Source organism: Enhydra lutris, unplaced genomic scaffold, assembly GCF_002288905.1.
Source record: "Enhydra lutris kenyoni isolate GAN:26980312 unplaced genomic scaffold, ASM228890v2 scaffoldscaffold66, whole genome shotgun sequence".
NCBI lineage: Eukaryota > Metazoa > Chordata > Mammalia > Carnivora > Mustelidae > Enhydra > Enhydra lutris.
In genome coordinates this window covers 10746276-10767856 of record NW_019154150.1, presented here as the reverse complement: position 1 = coordinate 10767856, position 21581 = coordinate 10746276, and the positions used below count along the sequence as shown (strand labels likewise).

General features: G+C 48.9%; 1 protein-coding gene across 2 annotated transcripts in view; it reads right to left on the bottom strand.

The window, feature by feature from the left end:
* Nucleotides 1-21581, bottom strand: part of LOC111159088 (integrin subunit alpha 9) — a 333563-nt gene that overhangs the window by 63061 nt on the left and 248921 nt on the right. For both annotated transcript variants that reach the window (XM_022521479.1, XM_022521480.1), the window contains 4 exons: nt 14105-14191; nt 10298-10377; nt 2916-3005; nt 674-782 (listed from right to left, as the gene is read on the bottom strand). In XM_022521479.1, the coding sequence (XP_022377187.1) occupies nt 674-782; nt 2916-3005; nt 10298-10377; nt 14105-14191 (366 nt within the window). The remainder of the gene's footprint in view (nt 1-673; nt 783-2915; nt 3006-10297; nt 10378-14104; nt 14192-21581) is intronic.

The window sequence follows — 21581 nt, the reverse complement described above, 5'->3', positions numbered from 1 at the left end:
CTGAAATATGCACGGGCCCTTTACAGAAAATGTCTGCCCATCTGGTCCAGAGAAGGAAGAGGGTTCTTTGGGATGCCCATGGTCCACATGGAGTGGACCTGCTGAAAATGATGCCTGTGTGACTGCGGAGGGCCAGCCATGGCTCTGTGAGGGAGGAGCTGCTGCTTCCCATGGAGGGGGGCGTATGTATTCTCACACCCCTTGGCTACTGGGAGACTGCACTTCCGAATGCCCGTCCATCTACGGGAGGAGTGGGGTCCAGGCGGAGTCAGCATGGAGAGCCCCAGGAGGAAGAGGATTCAGCAAGTGCCTGGGACTGTCTGGCCCACAAGGTGAATAGGATGGAGAACTGAAAGGGGTCCTTTGGGGCCATCAGGGTGGGGACGTTGGCCAGAGGCCTTCTTGGGGAAAGGAGGTGTTTATCATGAAGTTTTCCTTCCAAGAGCTGAGAAGGAGAGGGATCTACATAACAGAGTAGCAGACAGGGAAGGGATTAATTTTGTATGCTTACAGAAAACACATACACACACATACACTACACTCCAGCCAACCAGGCTGGGACAAGTTTCTCCTGGAAAGAGCCTGGCTCTTGAGCTGCCCTTCAGGAGAAGACCTATCCCCACAGGCCCTTCCGTTGCTGCCAGTGACAGAGACGGTCTCCCGGGTTGGGTACCTGAAGGGTGATGTTGAGGGGCTGGAAATGACACTCCAGGTCATCTAGCTGAATGAAGTTAGATGCGTCCACAGACTCGCCATACACAAAGGAAGTTGGAGACATGATTCTGAAAGAGGAAAGCATTTAATCCATTATCCTAAACCTCGGTCAGGCAACTCATGGTTACTGCTGTCCTGAGAACCAAACATCTGTCTCTATTTAATCCAGAACCATGTTCCCTCCGCCGTCTTCACCAAACCCTTCCCTTCTGGAATTGTTACTTCTCTGTCCTATACATGGACATAGCCAGAGCTATGTTTTCTAAATGGAAGTTTCCAGGAATGTCTTCTCATCTTAGGTCAAAACAATAAGCCACATATACAAGTATGTACTGGGATTACATTTCTAAAATGAGGAGGAAGATAATGGTAGCTTCAACTTCAGGTTTTGTTTTTTTTTTTTTTAACTGGATGACAGAATTATACATGTTGTGTTTTATCATTTGAAAAAGATTTTGTGGACCGAGGAAGATCATGGCAAGTTTTTAAGAAATAAATATAAATGAATTATATATTTAGCATCCTAAAACCTACACTGTGATAAATTCATTAAAAAACTTTTAAATGTTTTTTAAACATTTAGTAGTTTAGTAGTTTAAAAAAACTACTAAAACCACTAAAAATTCAGTATTAAAAGTTGTGTCTGTTCAATGACAGCATTTTCCTTCACATTTCAAATAGTGGCTGCTTAAGATGTGATTAAGAACTTAAGCTCAGTGTACAGTGATGCTTTCAACACTGTCCATACGAACAAGCCCGAGATGAGACCAAGCTTGGACTCACTGAAATTCCCAAGAATGGATTCTAGATGAGATTCCAGAAGCTGTTCCCTTGCCCAGATACAGTCACGTAAGATTTTCGGTACCAAGTCTGAATGGACAGCAATTCATCTACTTTCAACTTAAATGCATTATTTTAGAAATGTAGCGAGTTCCCAGCTGTTATCAAATGGCAAGAATGGTTCGTTTAAACCAGGCTTATTTTATGTCCTGGAAAGATCAGAGGTTGACTCGTGTGTTTAAGGGATAGCTTCAGTTGGGGGCTGTTAATGCCTTGACAATGAGGCCACCTAGGGCCTGACAACAGGATCAAGTGTGTTCTCTTCCCCGCCCCCCGCAGGACAGGGCTTGGTTCAGGCCACATTCTCACTGTGCCTCTGATGAGACAAGTAAATAAACCACATGGCTAAAAATAGAGCCATGAACAGAGGCAAATCTATGCTAATTTGCAAATATAATCACTGATGCCTCCTGTCTGAAGAACATGAGGGAAAACGCTCAGAGCGCAGGAATGCCCAGAGGCTTACTCTGGGGCCTAGCAGCTTGGGAGCTACTGCGGAATGGCTCCTTCTGTGGCGTATTAACGCTTCTGCCTCTAGCCAAGGCCAAGACCCAGAAGCACTCGAAGAGTGAAAAATGAGAAACACTGAACCCCCCAGAAAGTTCAGCTTGCATTTGGGGCAGGGGTTCAGTGGGTCCTCATTTGATCTAAACTAATTGTGCAAATCCTTTTTCCACTATCAAAGAGGTATGTGCTCTGTTTTCTGAAGCCAGAAACAGGAACTGAGTTCTCATTTTTCCCGGCCTGGGCTCGGGCTGAAAACCTCCCAGGCCGTGTCGGGTCCCTGCAGCCCGCAGCCCTGCCTTCCGACGCCGGGGGCGCTGAGCGGCTGTGGACTTCACCAGGAACATGCAGTGTCCAGCCGTGATTGTTCCTTGCCCACTGCCACTGGCTCTGCAGAAGGGGTTAACAGGAAGGTGCAAGGCCAGCGCTGGCTGCATCTCTAATCAGAATGGCAAGCCTTTCTGCAAGGCCACCAGGGCGTCGGGACACATCTGGCTGTAAGCTCTGGCCCAGCAGCAATTGGCTGAGATTTGAATCCCAGGAATCCTGGCCCTCTGGAAGAGTGGGTGCTGGAGAAATAGCCACATAAAGGTGTACAGGGTGCTCAAAGACATTCTGGGGCTTAGCCTTGTCATCAAACCTCTCCCGTCACCCAGCAGGTATGTGGGTAGCTGGGAAAGAGGGGAAAACAAGGTGGGAGGAGGGCATGAGCCATAGCTAAAATTTTGTCTGCATTTCAAGGCTGGGAAGAAGGGGAATGGGCAGGCCACAGACTCCTGGCTACCCGTGCATACACAAGAGAAACACAGCATTTCCCCACCCCCCAATTCCCCCCCCGGGGTGTTTTGGCTGCTCACCCAGTGATGGACGAGTCCACTTCGTGCATCAGCGGCACCGTCAGCGTGAGGGTGTTGTCATGCAGGGACTCGGAACGTTCCACGTTGCCACTGCGTGGGAAGAGAGGGATGAGTGCTGGTCGGTGCTCACTCCCCGGGAGCAGGCTTCGTTGTTCTGGGTTAGACCTCGATCTGTCACTCTCCAAGGGCTGGCTGTGCACCTGATGTCCCTTCGGGTCTGTTTCTGGTCCCCGTGCAGAGGCACAGTGGGCCTGTCATCTCAACTGTGATCCCTCCCCAAAGATCTGAGTACAAGTGGTGTGCTGGGGAGGTGACCCCAGGAGACACCAGCAGGGAGTGGAGAAGAGACAGGGAAGGGAATGAAGGCAGAAAAGGCAGGTAATCCAGGAGGTCAGTGCTGTGGACAACTAGGTTTGGACTGGCTGGGGACATCTGGGAGACAGCGTGGAATACACACCAAGGTCTTCCCACGGGAGGTGGAGCTTTATCCATGACTCCTGAGATCTGCTGCAGGGGTGGGGTGGGGGGCAGGGAACAGGAATTTGCTGGCACCCGTGCTATGCACCCGAGTGAGTGGGCTGCGGCCCGAGAAAGCCTCGGCAGAGTGGTGCTGGGAGCCAGAAGCTGTCCGGTGGGTGCAGGGAAAGGCGAGCGCTGAATGGTTATGGCTGGGCACCGACAGCACGTGCCACTTCTAGAAGTGCTTGTTCCATGAAGAACGGACCAGCAAGGTTAGGGCACAGCAGCTGGGAACGGGTTTGCTGGACTTGAGCCGCCATTTCCCACGTAGAGGCATGACCCGCCTTCCTTGGACAGCCAGCAAAGCCTGGGAGAGGAGCCCTGGCCAGCCCCGTCATGATAAAGACCACGGGAGCTCCCCTATAGACTTCTGGCTGCAGCACATCCATCCACGACAGGCATCCCCCTTGGAGTGAGAAAGCAGGGAATGGGGACTGTTGTGGTCTCTCTGGAAAGGGCAGTGCAAGGAAGCTGACACTGTTGGGCAACTGCTTTGTGTCAGGCATACTGCACAGCATGATCTCACCGGGTCCTCCGAGGAACCCTAGAAGGGTGGGGGACTGCCTGCCTCTGACAGGTAAGGAGCAGCTCAGAGAGATTAGGGAACTTGCCCAAGGATCCACAGCAAACCAGGTCAGCCAGACTCCCAAACTAGGGCTCTGATAGCAGATTTGGAAGGTTGTGGGTAGGAAGTGGGGGAGGGGAGATGAAGAAGAGGAGTAAAGGGAGGAGAGAAGACCTAGCTTCCTTTTACTATTTTGTTACGTTTCCAAGATGATTGTGATTATTATTCTGTGGAAGTAACACCTTGGAAACAGGCAGGGCCGTTGGGTGCGAGCTGCCAGGGCCAGCACTTCTAGCTGGTTCTACCACATGGCATGTATGTGGGATCCCAGCTGGAAGCCAAGTGCATCCTCCAGGGGTGGAATGTAGGGACCCCAAGACCCACTGAGGTTTGAGCACAGTTCACTGGCCCACTCCCCCCGCCACATTCCCTGACCCCTTGCAGAGTTCCTGCCTGCTCCCTGCCCTCCCCCACTGCCCCCACTGTCTTCCTCTCCCACCAGCAAGTGCTAAATGCAACAATACTTAAAGAGAAGCTCACATCCCCTCTTCTTCTTTCTCCTATTGTTCTGAAACAATGGTGCTCTGTGATTCTCACCCCTGACTCCTCATCTGTCTTCTGCTAATGGGGTGACATCCATCACTCAGAGGGCAATTGCAGAAGCAGCAGGGTCAGGTGCCTACCTAGCCTGATTCCCTTGCCCTTCCTTTCCCAGGGGGCTAATAAAAGCCTTACAATCACCACCAGAGGCAGATCAGAGGTGACATGGAATGGATGGGACTGGGACCGGTAACGCCCTGGCCTGCAACCCAAACTCCCCTCAACCCCACATCCTGCCAGTAATGGGATCCTGATGGACGCGCCACCCCTTGCCCTGCCATTTGTCCAGCCACCTGTGGCTGCTGGCAGCTCAGGCCCGACAGTCTCATCTGTCATCGGGGAACTGCTCCAGACCGACTGGAGCTGAAAAGTTGAGATACAGAGGCCAAACATCAAAAGGCTTGCAGCCACTCCACGAGCTCGTGACTTGGGATGCGTTCCCATGGTCTGCAAAGCCAGGCTGCTGAGAGAGCTCTGGAGGACTGGTTAGGCTCCACTTTACGTCCTCCTAAATCCGCAAGTCGGCAGGAGAGCTTCAAAGGGTGGTGACGGGGAGGACAGAACGATGGATATTTTAACGGCGGCTTTCAAGATAAGGGGCTTAAAGGATCTTTCTGCGGGAGCCAGGAGTCAAGTGCTGGGACCCGCCCTCTGGGGTGGTAAGGCTGTTTTCACCAACATCTGGGAAGAAATGAGCGCCTACAATATTCTGCTCATGTTTTACATATAATACAGCTTCTTTACGGCCGGGATTCCAACGTTAGAAGATTCTGCTGATTATTTCAGCTGCCAATACTAGGCGTGCCCTGAGGCGACGGAGCACTCACTCTTCGTGCACATGAGGGGATGTTCTTGATTTTAGGAAGCGATTAGCGTTTTCTTAGTGCCCAGCATTGCATCTGATAAATTGCACATGCTTCGTAGAAGTCTGCTGGGTGGAAACATGGCCCGTATAGAGCCAGGGGCTCCAGATGGTGTCTCAGCCTTGGGTGCTTATTAGAATCACCTGATGAGATGATTTCACAGTCCCAATGCCGAAGTCTCAGCCCAGACAGATAGATCTGAGCCTCTGAGGGATGGACCAGGGATTGGTGGTATTTAAAGCCCCCCGCCCCGCCCCGACTCCCATGGGCACCACTGGCATCTAAGGATGGGTGATTCTAACAGATAGTGCTCACACTGTGATGGTGTTGGCCCCCTCTTCTCTGGCACCACTGATTAGCCCTGGGCGGGGTTGGGAGGCAGGCGGCGTTTCCGCTCTTTGACAAGGAAGTCCCTTTCATGTCATTTATTTCCTGCCCCGGTGTTCCTTCCCAGGAATATGCAGGTGGAGAGGAACCACTAATGGATTTGTCCAACCACCAGGAGTTTTCAGTGGGTCCAAGAAACAGCAGGAGAATTAGGAATTTCCAGGTTTGATTGGCCACAGGCCTCCCTTTCTGAAATTCTATACGCTCTGTGGGCAAACTCTTGCATGCCTCAGTTCCCTCTTCGAAGACTTTCTGCCTCTGGAACGTAGCGCAGACTCTCTGAGGCCACGTGGGCTTTCTGCGGCCCAGCCCAATCTCCTCTGTTGGCGCATCTCCCGCTGCCCTGTCTGCTCCCCACAGTGCCCAGCACCCATCTGGCTGTCACATACTTGGCACTGTGCCGCTGTGTCTTCAGCCTGAAAACAGACCCCTCTGTTTAGATGCCGTCTCCCCAGGGAGGCCCTTCTGGATTCTGGCAATGGGAACCAAGTCCACCTTCCCTACGCTTTGTACGTAATTTCTATGAGATCACAGTCACGTTTTTTATGTGCACGTGAATTATGGGATCAGGAAACAGGCTGAATAAGAAATAACCAAAGCCTCAACGGCTTCAAAGCTTGCAAGCCCGGCCGAATGCGATCTGTGACGAAATGCTAGCACTCCACAGCGGGCCACCCTTGCCCCGCTAGAAGGCCATGCAGGATTTCTGGGCTTGCTGGGCTGTACTTGAAGTCACGGCTGTTGTTACTTACCCCGACTTTTTACACATGCTTAGTGCATGTTCAGAAGTCCAGCCAGGGCTGAACTAAAGGCCACACAGCCATCACCTCTGGAGTGGAAGCTGGACGCAACCACACAGGGTAAAGAAGGCCAACGCACACTGTGATGTGCTGTGCTCTTATTTTTAGGAGACAGAACATTCTCCAAACCATTTGTGATAATGCTAAAAAAAAAGAAAAAAAGAAAAAAAGAAAAAGGAAAGAAAGAAAAATACAGAAAACAACACTGAAGCCAAAATAGGGGATTGTGGTTGTGGACTGAGGGGCTCTGGTAATGTATGCTTCCAGCATCACAGTCATTCCCAAGGGAAAGGGAATCTTGATTCCATGAGCTTTAAATAACGTCGAGACTGAGGAAGGCCTCAAATGAAAACAAAATTAAAAAGCAGTGGGAGAAGAAACCAGAGTTGCTTTGTGTCCGCCTCCCACAGATGCAGCTGCTGGCCACTGTCCTGTTGTATTTGTTGGGGACTGACCTGAGCATCCCTGACCTCTAGCGGAGAGGGGGTACCTGAGGGCAAAGCTGTTAGTGAGGGGCCAGAACGGACAGCAGAAAATGGAAAGATGCAGGGCTTGGGAAGAATCTCAGTCCAAGACTCTGGGGAATTGGTGTTTTTGTGAAAATTCAAGCATCACTCTCAGGCAGTGAGTATCAAGTATGTTCGTTCAGGTCCACATTCTGGCTGAGGTGTAAGGGAGGCCAGATCCAGAGGAAAGCACCAGAGCAGGATTTACTATGGCTTGGGGCAAAAACCCTGCATCTTCGTAGCAAGGGGGTGGAGGGGAGAAGGGTGGTTTGGGGGCGAGGTGGCGGCTTTGAGAGCGAGAAGTGGGGGGGGCGGGGGGGGGGGGGCATGGAGGAGCGTGTCTGCCCTTTAAGGCACACTTCAGGGCACCTTGCTCAGCATGGGGGGACGGGGGCTGCCCAGGGAATGTAGGGGAAGGCTGCTAGGTTCCTCTCTCCTGGCACAGTGGGAGAGAAGGGGCCATGCAAGAATCTGGCATTTCCAGAGACCGCCACGGCAGAGGCTACCGGGTGGGACCTACATGCGAAAGCCAGGGTGAAGGTCGCCTTTGGTCCTGTCCCTGAGGGCACGGTCTCAGCAGCAGAAGCTGAAGGGGTGTCTGGCTGGCGAGAGGCTGAGGCTGGAGGGCAGACTGAGAGACTCACAGGTGAGAGAAACCCCAGCTGAGGGCTGGCTGTCCAAAGGCGAGAATCAGCTTGGAATACCCACATGGCCCAGGGAGTGCTCCTACCTGTTGAGGAGTGAGCCCTGTTTCTATTTCGCTCACACCTCCCACATGCCCTGCTGTGAGCCTGGGGGGGCTCGGGACTCTCCAGGGGAAGGAGGGGGCAGCAGAGCGCCACTGGAGGAAAGCAAGACTGTTCCTGAGAGCGAAGCAGGCTTCCCTTCTGCAGCTTGCTCTCTCGGAGGGGAAAAGGCTTCACTATCCCTTCCCTCTCGGGAAGACAGGGAAAAGACTAACCCCACCAAGTGGGCTTAAAGAGAATACAGGGCACAAAGAAGATTCTTTGTGATTGCCGGATGAATCTGCATGCTCCTGGCTCCCACTAAGGTTCTATCTTCATTGGCTCATTTTCTATCCCCCTACCCCCAGCACACTCGCTCCCCAACAGTAGGGACTTTGACAACGTCTGACACAGTGCCTGGCTTGTGGGAAGGGCTCAGGCGTTTGCAGACTGAAGGAACGAAGCATGCCTGCCCTGGGCTAGGTCGTCTCTCCTCCCCTGTAGGAAGCTGGGTGTCTGCCTCCATCTCTAGACTGAAGCCTTCTTGAGATGGTTTGGGATGCCAGTCTCACTCTCGTCTATCCACGATCCCTCTCAGCCCTGGCCTTGTCCTTTCCCCATGGTTCCCACCTGCTGATCATGCAGGGAGGTGGGCAGAATGCTCTAAGGCATGATTCCCTGCTCCATCTGGGGGCCAGACACAGCTGAGCCGGTGCCCCTCCTATTCTGCACAGCTCATCGCACCGATGGGCTGGCCCCAGTGCAGCTCATCTGGAGAGCCTGGGAAATGGTGTTCTTTCTAATTTGTAACGTGGGATGAGGAACTCCTTCTCAGCTCCTGAGGGCATTCTCCTCCTCAAAGGAAGGCTGGGGTCGAGAACCCTCATTTCAAGGGTGACCATGCAGGTGGTGGGGGGGGGGGGCTTTAGCTCCATAAAGCCAAGCCTGTGGCTTCACTCTGTACCCCAGATCCTGAGGGTCTTTAGGTCTGAACCTTGTTTCAACCTCGTGACTCCACTGAGCACCCCTGCCTGGTTGACTTTCGGTGCCTGATTCCACTGCTTGCCCACCCAGGGTCTGGCCTTCTGGGTTCCTGGCCTCTATTCTAGCCATGCAGCTCCTCGTTTTGTTTTCTCATCATTTCTGGTGGACCTTGCCTGACCTTGGCCTTTAGGGTGTTTGGTTCAGATCTCCAGGCCACCTCTGGGATGGACTTAGGATTGTTGGCAAGAAATTTCCTTTGGAGGTTACAGTAACTACAGAGAAGACATGATAACGGAATGCAATGCATGATCCTTGACTGGATTCTGGGCCCGTGACAAAGGGGTGGAAAAGTCATTGGGACAATTGGCACAATTGGAACATGGACTATAGAGGAGATAATAGTGTTGTGCCAGTGTCACATCTCCAGCATTTGTCACCTCTCCAGCATTTGCTAACTATACTGGTTATTGAAGAAAACAGTCTCGTTTGTAGGAAATGCACACAGGGGTCCTTATGGGAAGGACACATGATTTCTGCAACTTTCAGATGGTTAAGACATAAAAACTATCCGTAGAGAATGATAAGTAAATGGAGCCAAGTGCCAGCATGGGCTGCAGGAGAGTTCCGTGACTTATGCTTTGCAACAGTTCTGGTAAGTTTAAAATCCTCTCCAGATAAAAATCCAGATTACAAAAGTAGCCTTGGGTATCCAACCTACACCCTGATCAAAGTTTGTTTTTTCCTCTTCACCCACCTACCTACCTCTCCTTCCAACCCGATGTCAGCCAAGTGCTACCCAAATGGTGCTTCAAGGTACACATGGATTCTGGCTTGTAGAGACAGCTGACAGCCCCCAAAGCCCCATCACGGCTCGAGGCCACACTGGAGACAGAGGGGCAGGAGCACACTCCTGAGGGCAGAAGTCGCCTTGCATGGTGCCCTGCCCCGACTCCCTGTCTCTGCCCACAAGACTTCCAGGATAAGCCCTCTCTGGAGGAGCATGTCTTGGGGCCTCTGACAACAAGCTTTCCCCCAGTCCCCCGGCCTGCTGTGCCCCCCTCCCTGCATCCTGGAATGCAACCCACAGAGGAAGTTTGTGAACTACCCAACCACGTGAACTTGGATCAGAAACCTCACCTCCCCTGGGCTGTCTCTCCTTGGCTGTAAAAGTCATTGCCTCTGACCACATGATCCCCATCCCTCCCAGCTCCATCCTACCTGCTGGCTGCATCAGCAGAACGGGACAGACACCAGCCCTGAGAGCTCCGACCCCAGCCAGCGCTCTGGGGCTCTATCGCTCCGGGGCTCTATCGCTCCACTGTTTCTTCCTCCTCAGAATCCTGAGCATCATCAAAGCATGACCAGGGAACATCCTTTCCTGTTCTCATAAATCTTTATCTTCAGAAAAAAAAAAAAGTGAAGCTCCCCCTTACCTCTGAGCAGTAATGATGAAGCTAAGAACTTCCTCTTCCCCAGACAGGTGGCTTGTGTCAAAGATCACGCTGAATTCGTACTAGGGGAAAAGAAAGTGACATCTGGCCTCAGCAAGCATTCCCAACGGAAACACCACAGTCTCTGCAGTTTATGACCTCTGGAGCTCATTTGCATGGCAAGCTTTATTTTTTTACGTGTATCTTTCTGGCTGACAGGCCAGAGGTACAACTGTAGTAATAAAACCAAGCCTGGAGTGTGCTCTGGTGAGAGGCACACGGTCTTCTTTAGCAACTGAGGTCTTCTAGGAAGTGATATGTTCGTCTCCTAGACCAGGCCTTTTTTATTTATTCATTTATTTATTTAATTTATTTATTTTTTATTAACCCAGCCTTTCTAAGTTTCATTCCCACACCATATTCCCAATGTTTGCCACACCTGCGTACCATATCACCCGTATCACTTATTGTGTACTTTCATTACCGCTCTTTTTGTTTAAAGACTACTTTATTTTTTTAGTCTTATTTTATTTAAATTCAATTAATTAACATATAGTGTATTATTAGTTTCAGAGGTAGAGTTCAGTGATTTGTCAGTGACACAGAACACCCAGTGCTTGCTACATCACGTGCCCTCCTTGCTGCCCATTACCCTGTTACCCTACCCCGTTACCCCATCCCTGCACCCACCTCCCCTCCACCAACCCTCAGTTTGTTTCTTATAGTTAAGAGTCCCTTATGGTTTGTCTCCCTCTCTGAGTTTGTCTTATATTATTTTTCCTCTTTTTCTCTATGATTCTGTTTGTTTCTTAAATTTCACATGAGTGAAATCCTGTAATTGTCTTTCTCTGATCGACTTATTTCACTTAACACAATGCCCTCTACTTCCATCCACATTGCTGCAAATGGCAAGATTACTTTTTTGATGGCTGCATAGTATTCCATAGTGTATATATACATCTTCTTTATCCATTAACCTGTTGATGGGCATCTGGGCTCTTTCCATAGTTCGGCTATTGTGGGCTTCGGTGCTATAAATACTGGGGTGCACATGCCGTGCCGCTTCAGATCACTATGCTTGTATCTTTTGGGTAAATACCCAGTAGTGCAATTGCTGGGTCATAGGGTGGCTCCCTTTTCAACTTTCTGAGGCACTTCCATGCTGTTTTCCAGAGTGGCTGCACTTTAGATGGAAAATTTCTACCATGATCACAGATGGGAATCAGGATCACTTACCAGTAAGAGAAGGTTGCCATGAAAATAAATGAAAACAAAGCACCGGGGCATTCTGTGGCCTGCTGAGGGCTCTGAGCCCAAGGGCTAGTTTATTTTGGCAAGAGGGAGATTAGCAAGAGCTAGGGAGGTGTTAAAGACAGGCTGACACTAGGGGAGACTTTCTCCTGCATGGGATCAGGGAAAAAGAGTATTGAACAGGTAATAACTGTTCCGCTGTTAGAGGCAATGTTCATGTTTGCAGTGTCCATGTTTGGTCTACAACTACCTCAGGCATTCCCTGTGGTGAGCATCCCATGGCTTGGGGAAGGCTGCCCTGAGCAAATGGTTTTCGCCATGTACTCACTGGGCATGTGTGGGGACGTGGGAGGGACCCCCGGGTAGGGTTACAGATCCAGGTGTGGCCACAAACTGAGTATGTGATCTTGGCCAAGACACGCACTCTTTTTACCTTTCAATAAAAATTAGAGGATGGACAAAATGATTCTTGAGTTCCGTCAAGCTCTGAGAGTCTATAATCATTTAATGTCAAAGTATTTGGGTTCCTTAGTGACTAATGCTAGGCACTGGTCTACCTTCGCAACCCTGGGTTCAACTGTACTAAATGCTGCCTGAGAGTAATGAACACGGACCCATCAAATACAGTGGGCAGTGAACATCCCTCTAGAGACAGAAAGTTCTGTAGCAGGGGGTCTGTTCAGTTGCCAGCGTGGGTGGGGACATGGAGACAGGATGGGAACCAGAGCTGGAGGACACAAAGGAAGGGAAAGTCAAGGGTCTTGTCCCAGCATAGAGTCAGAACTGGCAGGAGATCTGAATTAAACACTCTAAAGACCCAGGTGAGGTGAGAAGCCAAAAACAGAGAAGGGGGGTCCTGGGAGAACGGAAGGCCAGAGACGGGGCAGGCTGGTCATGACAGACAGGGACAGATGGCCACCAGAGTAAGCTGACGGTGCAGTCATGAGGCTTAACAGGTGGGCTGCAGCCTGACTGAGCCCCAGGGGCCGAGACACAGGGGAGGGCAAGCCAGGGGGCGGATAGGCGTGGTCCCCGGCCCTGCTGGGTCACTCGTTGGGCTCTCTCCAGGGACTCACCCCTAGGCCTCCGAACTCCAGCTTTCGTGTTGCTCCAGTCTGAGCCTCTGTATGTGGGAGGAAGGTAGTGGCATTACCGAGCTGGGAAAAAATCCAACCTTCCAACGTTCCTACTTCTGTCGGTTCCATGACTATTTTGAGAGTTAATGAATTTTGACAAAATTTAATGCTCCAGAATTCAACATGGCTTTGTTTTCCCTGTACTCGTTTTTATGACTACCCTCCCTTTATGGTAAGTGATCCTGGATCCGTACATCACAGTGATAAAGTTTTCCTTTTAAAATAACGTTTAAGCTAAAACTAGCATGCCCTACCTTAGGTTTGATTTGGGATGTTGGCTGGATTTTACCAATGAAATGGCAACTGTTAACGTTTTTCAGTTAAGTCAATTTTCGGTTGCTGAAAAGATTTCATTTAAACATGTATAACAGAAGTGCCATGCAACGTTTCTACAGGCAATAATGTCCAGGGTTCAGGGACATTGCAGGGTTCCTAAAAGGTTTTGGAATCACAGATGTAAGAGCCATTGTCATTTGGAGCAGGCATCTTCAATGGGGGCTGAGGGGTTCGAGTGATTTGCTACGAAATCAGCAAATCTTCTTTCTCCCTTGAACATTCTCACAACTGGCCTACAAAACAGCCACAAGGTACTGGGACCAAAATGCCTTGGAGATTAAAACAAGTTGATTCTGTGACATAGGCAGGAGAGGAGGATTAAACTTTTTTTTTTTTTTTTAGGGGGAAAAAGTTAGACAAAGGAATATGAAATTTCCTTCAAATAATAGCAAGAAAAATAGCTTTCATTTCAAAGGCAGACCTGATCTTTTAGATTCTCATTTTGCTTCCAACAATCACATCTTCTATGTATCTTTGCATATCCTTATAATACTGGCACATACCAGAATGTTCCATGAATGTTTGAGTATGCTGGACCATATTATTATTTGAGCTTAGAAAATTTGGCTCCATATAAATACCAAAGTGAGTCTAACTTCTTTTACTTGAGAAAAAGAAAAAGAAGTGCAATACCATTATTTATGTTTTAAGAATTTTAAGAGGTCTCTTCAGAAAATTTTGAGTGTCCAGGGGAGTGACAGAACTGTAGGTCACTAGCCCAGACCACATTTCTCCTATGTTGTCACACTCACAGTGGCATGGAATGTCCCAGAGAAAGATTTTTAGGAAGGCCAACCAGATGGTGCTTGCTGAAGTACCAAGGCCATGGTGTGTCTCTCACATTTGGGGTATGTCATGTAGATCAGAGAGGAAGAGCATGTGGGGAGGGCCCCTGTGGAGTAGAAGATCAAAACCCCAGCCCCACCCCTATGAGGTGGGCAGTGCCATGGCAGAGGCAGGGGTGGGGGTGGGAATGGGGGGGGGATAAAGGAAGCCTGGGGGGTTGGGGTACAGCTGACAGGACAGATGGCTGGTGGGAAGGGCTGGGGCCCTGCTGCGAAGTAAGAGCCTTGTCTCTTCCCCTTACCTTTGATTTTGACCTCATGAAAGGAAATCCCACGCTGCATTTGAGGAAGTCTGATTCAAGCAGCTCACAGGAAATGCCCATTTCCTCCTGAAAGAGAAAAAGCACCAATGGATGGGCTGGCAATGTGGAGACCAATGCGCGTAAGTGGCCTCCCTGAGGCAAACTGAGACTTGAGCAGATGCGGTCCTTCTTTGGGGAGGTTCCCAGGCAACATCGCTGCTGGCTCGGGTGATTGGGAAGCTTGTGACGAGGACAAGTCCTCAGTCCTTCTCTGGCAGCCCACCCTTCCCATGGGCTCGGTGGGAAGGCAGGCATCCAGAACATTCTTAACTAGTGTTTTGGCTCTGAACCCTGCTGCTCTCCTGGTGAACTGGACCAGGCTGCATGTGAGCCGGATGCCTCCAAAGTTTTGGGTTAAAGACAACCACGCCGTCTTCCTGGACACTTTCTCCTATGTCGACATTCTAATCCTGCCTTTCAAGACCTTGCTAGTTTAGGAAAGATAAACTCTAAGAAAATCACACCAAGGAAAATACAGGGATTTTTTCTGCAGCCTGGGGTGGTAAGGGCTGAGCTGGTACGCCTTACCCAGGTACAGGGGCAAGGAGAGGTCTCCTAGCGTAGCCCACCAAGGCTGGACTCTATACACAGTGGCACAAGAAACCAGGAGGGGGGTCATGGGGAACTGCTGTCTTCCTACTTGAACATATGGTCTACAACCAAGGTCAAAGGAGGCCAGAAGGCTCTTTTTAACCCACAGGTTCCAAGTTATTGAAGCCAAATCAAGACTTCCAAGGGGAGACAGTATGTTGTGGATTTTGGAGGAGATGCCACAGACCTAGCACTTGCTGAGTCTAGAAGCCAGGATGCCAAAGTTCAATAAGGTGGTGTGCCTCCCCCAAGGTCATTCCTGGTAGACTCTAAAGCCTGTCTCCCTCCCCATTCCACGACTCTAATTTTCTAGAGGGAAAGAGCATCTACATTCTCTTCTTTTTCTATTCTGTTTCCAGTCTACAAACACCCTTTACCTGGCTTCATTCCTGTACCTCTTTTAAGCTGTTTCCACTAGCAGGAATACTCTTCCTCAGTCCTCCTTCCAAGGCTTACTTCATGCACCTTGGCCCCAAATCCTCATGGATGCCAAGTTCACACACATAGTGTGGAAGCAGCACAGGATTCAGAATGGACCCTGAGCTTCTATGGGGTGACCGAGTCAGCATACCACCTACCATCATCAGCGAGAAGGACACAGGTCTGAAAGATGTTAGTTCCTGTCCTTGAAGAGCTCACAACTTAGAAAGAAGAGACCTCCCAGCAGACAGACACATTTACATGGAAGTGGGAGGGGCTGCTCTTGGAACCTAGAGGATATGCTTCTGCAATTTCAATAAGGAAACCAGAGGATAAGTTCTCAAATGCTGTCTCAGGACCTGCATGTCCCAAAGACTGGTCCTAATGATTCATTTGTGCGGGATTTATTCCCATCTCCTTCTTCCTGTTCCTCTTTGCAGAAGCAATGTCTACAACTGGCGCAAGGAGAAGCTCCTTTAAATCCTAGCTAATCAGCCTGTGGGCATCAGAGGTATCAAGCCCAAGCCTAGGTGACATTGGCTCTCAGTGTCCCTGGTATGGTTCCTGTTCACATCCATCATGGGGTTCAATTACTCTCAAGGGTGTCCCAGCATATATATAAATTACATGAGTCCTCAACCCAGTTCTAAATTTCCTTCATGAAGTTCCATGCCTCACTGGAAATTCCTTGCAAACCAGAAGACAGGTTTTCCATTCAAGTCAAAGATCTACCTGTTTGTGAAGAAAAGATTTATTGCCTTGAAGACATTTTTTAGGTTTTGCGTGGGTGTGAAGGAATGACTGTGACTTCAAAACTTTACTCTGGAACCTGAGAGGACCTCAGTGTACTTGGCTTTGGCTTCAGACTGTAGTTGATTATTCCAGAACTGCTGAAGTCCATTCTTTTGGTTAATTCCAAAAATGCTAGAAAATAATGTGTAAGCCAGGATTTATTGTTTTATTCCGAGTCTCTCTGCCACCCTACTCAGTCTACTAGAGATTGCAGAATTCTGGTTGGACCTTGGTGGGGGAAGGCAGAGAGCAAAAACCAGAGACCTCTCTAGGCTGGAGAGCGCTGGGTTGACAATCATGACTCACGCGCTCCTGGTGGTGCTATAGGAAAGGAGCTCATGCATCACCCTTCTGCCGCCTGTCAGCACCAACATGGCCCTCCTGGGGTTATTTATTTCTATACTCCGCTCTCCTACTACAGCAGTGAGGGGAGCAAACACTATGAGTGGATGGTTCTGTGCTTGTCCTACAACCCCTTTACTACATGGGTTCAATAGCCCCCAGCTGAATGGAAGCCTCTTTGCCTGGGGGAGGGTGGTTTACAACACCCTCCCCTACAAGCATTCTGTAGCCTCGGATTGACATCCCTTTGCCTCCAGGTGAGACGGGCTCTGCTGTGCGGATTAGGTTCCAGAGCCCCTGTGGGATGAGGCTAAAGCAGCCTCCAGCTGACAGGACAACTGTCGGGTTCCTTCCTCTGCCCCCTTCTGCTCCCTTCACTCCCCTTTTTTTCCAGATCATTTCTCTAATAAACTGCTTGCACAGAAATCCCCATCTCAGGTTCTGCTTCTGGGGAACCTGACCTCACACAATGCTCTTTATAGCTGAGGCTCCAGGCGCTGGGAGCTGCTGGGAAGGATGGGGCATTTACTCCCAGCTGAGGAAAGACAATGAAAGGGGAACATGCATATGCCAATAAAATTTTTTAAATTTCTACTAAATGAGAGAAACCTCATCTAACTGTAGTTTATGAAGTCTGGGTAACCGTGCCCATCGAGGGAGCAACTTACCCCAAGCAGTATCAACATCCTCTTTGTTCTGGTTTCACATCAGGTCCAGGGCATAACTAAAAACCAGGCTCATTATGGAGACATTTACACCCTTGGCAGGAGCCAGGCAGGCAACCTTGTAGGCACAGAGAGACCCAGTGAGGCTTCAAAATTGTGATCTATTGGGGGTTGCTTATTACTTCTGCCAGACATGTGGTGCCCACTGGGAAGTATTTGGGAGAGGTTCCTGACATCAGGCATCTCCTTGGCTCTGCCTTTTCCATGTATCACTCGTTGTTTACCCTGACTTTAGGTTAGAGAACACAAATTTATCATTGTTGCAAGACATGGGGATTGACTCTCAGCTGACTGGGAACACGGACCAGGGAGCAACAATTGTCCCTAATCACCAGACAGTGCAGACATCTGATTACCCAGTTCCAATATGGTACAAATCTACTACAGAGGGAAATTGAGTCCTTGCTGCAAAAGCAGCAGACTTTCATGAAATCAATGAAAGTGATGATGGAAAACTGCTCAAGCCACAGAATGCAACTGATAAATCTGGATCTGGCTGAGTTAGATCAGTTAACTGATAAACACCCCTAGATGATAACACTTTAAGATGCTTCCAAAGATAAGGATTTAAATAAAAAAGATCAAGAGAAGCCCTTGGAAAAGTATGCCATTATAAAAATGACCTCTTGTGGGTGCCTGAATGGCTTAGTTGGTTATTATCTGTTTTTGGCTCAGGTCAGGATCCCAGGGCCCTGGGATCGAGCCCGGCGTTGGGCTCCCTGCTCAGAGGGGAGCCTGCTTCTTCCTCTCCCTCTGCCTGTAGCTCTGCCTGCTTGTGTTCTCTCTCTCTCTCTCTCTGACAAATAAAGAAATAAAATCTTTTAAAAAAATAATAAAGATGCTAATAAAGCAAATAAGCTTTTGCCTTGGGTCTAAGGTGTCCTTGACATTATAATTCCAATGTTACAAGAGCTGTTAAATGTAGAATAATGTAACCTTATTTCCATAAGTTTTAGTTTTATTGTTCAAGTAATGTCCCAATCAAATCTAAAAAAATTTTTTTTTTCTTTTTACTACGAAATTTTGGATCATACTCTAAGAAGATTCACAGAACTGGCCTTTTTCCCGGTCCTGCTTTTCCTTGGCTAACAAGGCACTCCAATATCATAAAATGCTATCAGGGATTCTCCCTGGAGACTGAGTGATTCAATTTAAATGAAATTAATTTTTTTAGCCGACACACATTACTCTTGGGATCAGGAAAACATCAATGAACGTTTTCTAGAACATGTGATGAAAAGCATGCCTGATTTAGGCAAGTTCACCTCTGTATCCTCAGTGCCTGGCACTGAGCCTGGCACTTAGTAGCTCCTGAGTTTGCACTTATTAAATGAATGGGCCTTGGCTGGTCGAGGATTCGAATGAAGGGACTGGGAGAAGAAGCTATTTGTTGGTCTGCCTGGCACGGGAGATGCTTGCCTTGGCAAAGTCCCCCTCTTTTCCAGACATACCTCAGCTCTCCCAGGCCCGGGAGTGTGGCCAGGGGAGTCCAGCCCCAGCCCTGTTCTTAACGTGCAGCGGTTGGCAAGAAGACTCAGATAATGAAGTTAGGGAGCCCCCTTGGCCTTTGGACTCCTTCCTCCCAATCACACAGCGTTTGCTTTCATTCTGGAGTGTGCTTCATTTGACCACCAACACAGTGCTCTTTGGGAGCACCAAATCTGCAAAGTCTGGCAAGGGCTCAGTGCCACGGAAAGTTTAAAATTTGACTTCTTGTTTTCTAGTTTCCCCATGGGTTTGTCAAACTGAAGGGGACATGCATGTCCCCATGTCTGGCAATGTCATGTTCATCTAAGACCCCCTTCCTTCATCTAGCACTAGAGGTGTGACCCTTATGAGCTGGTAAGAGAAGCCTCCACGTTAATGTGGTGAATACAGAATTCAGGTAAATTTTGGAAGCACTTTATCCCAATTCTCTAATCAACTGGGTGAGCAGGGGTCCCCAATAAGTTGGCCCAGTGAGTTAACAGAAAGAGATTTCATTCCCAGGAAAGACTTTATTGGCCCCACTTGACCATGAGTCAGCCTGAGCCTCACCAGAAAAAACAGTCCTATTCCTGGAGGGGAATCCTTTGGGACAGGGTCCATGAAATTCCTGCCCAAGAAGAAAACCACACAGGCTTACAGCATACAAAGTGCACAAGTTAGTGTCCCAGCTTTAATTACTAACTCAGGTCTGCAATAGCTATGTGTCATCAGACTAGTTAACCGTCCTTTCCTTAAGGTTCCATTTCCTTACCTGTCAAATGACATCATAACACCTGCCTTCTAGGACTTCAGCTAGTGCTGATGGCTATAAGGATGGAATACACAGATGGTCCCTATTTGGTAATGGCTCACTACGTGCCAGGTAGCTCGTCTGGGTGGTAGCTTCCCTTTTGATGCCATTTTCCAAGGAGGAAACTAGAACACAAAGTAATTGTATCACCTGCCCAAGGGTTCTTAGCTGGCAATAGGGCTTGGGGCGGGATACCAAACAGGGAGCAAACAGGATCCCCTCTTCCCTCTCCCTGCCAAAGAATCCATGGAAACTAAGCCATGGTGGGGAAAGGTGGGGAACATTGCTCAATGAACCAAGAGTAGCCTTTAAGGAACCTGGAACATATGGGGACTTTTTTTTTTTTTAATTTAATTTTATTTTTTAAAGATTTTATTTATTTATTTGACAGACAGAGATCACAAGTAGGCAGAGAGGCAGGCAGAGAGAGAGGAAGGGAAGCAGGCTCCCTGCCGAGCAGAGAGCCCGATGCGGGACTCGATCCCAGGACCCTGAGATCATGACCTGAGCTGAAGGCAGCAGCTTAACCCACTGAGCCACCCAGGCGCCCCATATGGGGACTTTAATACAGACGCCCAGTATAGCTGATGGCTTGGCAAGGCTGGGTCAGTGGTGACAGACCTCCTGTCAGATAGGAGCTGGCATCTGAGCAGTCTGAGGGAACCAAGATGATCACCTACACACACCGGGGCCTTGGAGGAATCGAGCAAAGAAGGCGCTACAAGCAAGTTCCTTTCTTAAATTTTGTCAAAACCCCATTTGGAAGCCAAGGCCCAGAATATGCCATGTTTGTTCTTTCCATGCTGAAAAAAGGAAGCAAGTAGGAACTACAGTCAGGACAGATGAACCCCAGAACTGTTAGAGCGAAATTCCCCTGTGACGCGGACTATCAGAATTTGGTAGGCGCCCTTTAAGCGGCTCTGAACCAACTACAGGCGGGCAGGGGGAAGACAACCGTCACAGAAGGAACAGCTCTCCGAGCAAAGTGGAGCCAGGCCAGTCTTCTCCCCAACAGTCCTTGTGGCCCTTAGAAAAAAGTGCCCTGAAAGCTATAAATGGAGTAAAAAGATTACATTTTAAAAGCCAGTATGAATTAGAAATGAGCTGAATAAACTCATTCCTGTAACATTCCCTTTGTGCATTACATCAACCCTGTTTAGAACTAATCTCTATATTTTCCCAAAGGGCAGACAAATAAAATCACCTCCCCCAGTGCTGGTGATTGCTCCCTTCGGGACCACAGGGATCCGAACTTGAGTGTATAAACAAACCACTAAAAAGAAATCAACCAGCTCTCACTGGAAAGCCCAAAGTGAAGAGACCTTCCCTTCTAAGTGCCTTCTAAGGCTGAAGAAGAAATTCTTTGATTTTCACCTAGGAAGTCAGTCCTCCTGTTAAATAGAGGCAATGTATTATTCTTAGATCTTTTTGAACATGGTTTCCATTCTTAGATTAATATATATATCTTTTTGAACATGGTTTCTATTCTTAGATTTATATATTTCCCAGAGCTTGCCAATTCTTGATCAACCAGCTAGGAGTTCAATGTTGCATTCTATCTCACAAATCAAATTATTTTGATTTTCTAGCACTCTTTTCCTTTTCCTTACAGGCTGACTGGAAAATCAACAAGGTGGAGAGCTCTCCTGAAAGGACAGGAAAGAATTTAACATCATGGCATAAAAACAATGAGTGGTGTTTGGATGAAAAGGTTTTGTAGGAGTCAAGTGTTTGAGGGGTACTTATTAAAATCCCGGCCAGGAACCTCGATGAGAAATGTACTCACAGTGAAGACTTGTCCCTCCCCTACCAACCCACTTGCACTCCTGCCCACTCAAAACTGATTTTCAAAGGGTTTTGTTGCTAAGGGCCTTGCTATTCAGAGGGTAGTCCTCTGACCTACAGCACCAGCCTCACTTGGGAGAAAGCTAGAAATGCAGATTCTCAGGTCCCATCCCAGACTTGCTGAATTAGAGTCTGTATTTGAACAAGACGCCCAGGTCACCTCTGTGATCGTGACCATTTGAGAAGCACTGCTCTACAACCCGCTTGGGAAACAAGATGTCAGCCCATGGAGACTGCCTTCCTTATGCTCTCTGCCCCCCTGGGAAAAGAGGTACATGGCCAATGCTATTTGAGGACTACTGTCTGTGTCGGGACACACTTTTCTGGAGTTGGGGATCTGCCCCTTCACATGTCCCTTATCTAGGTTCCCCTGAAAGCAGACTCTGGGACAAGGAGGTGACTTCAGGGTGCTCCATGAAGAAGT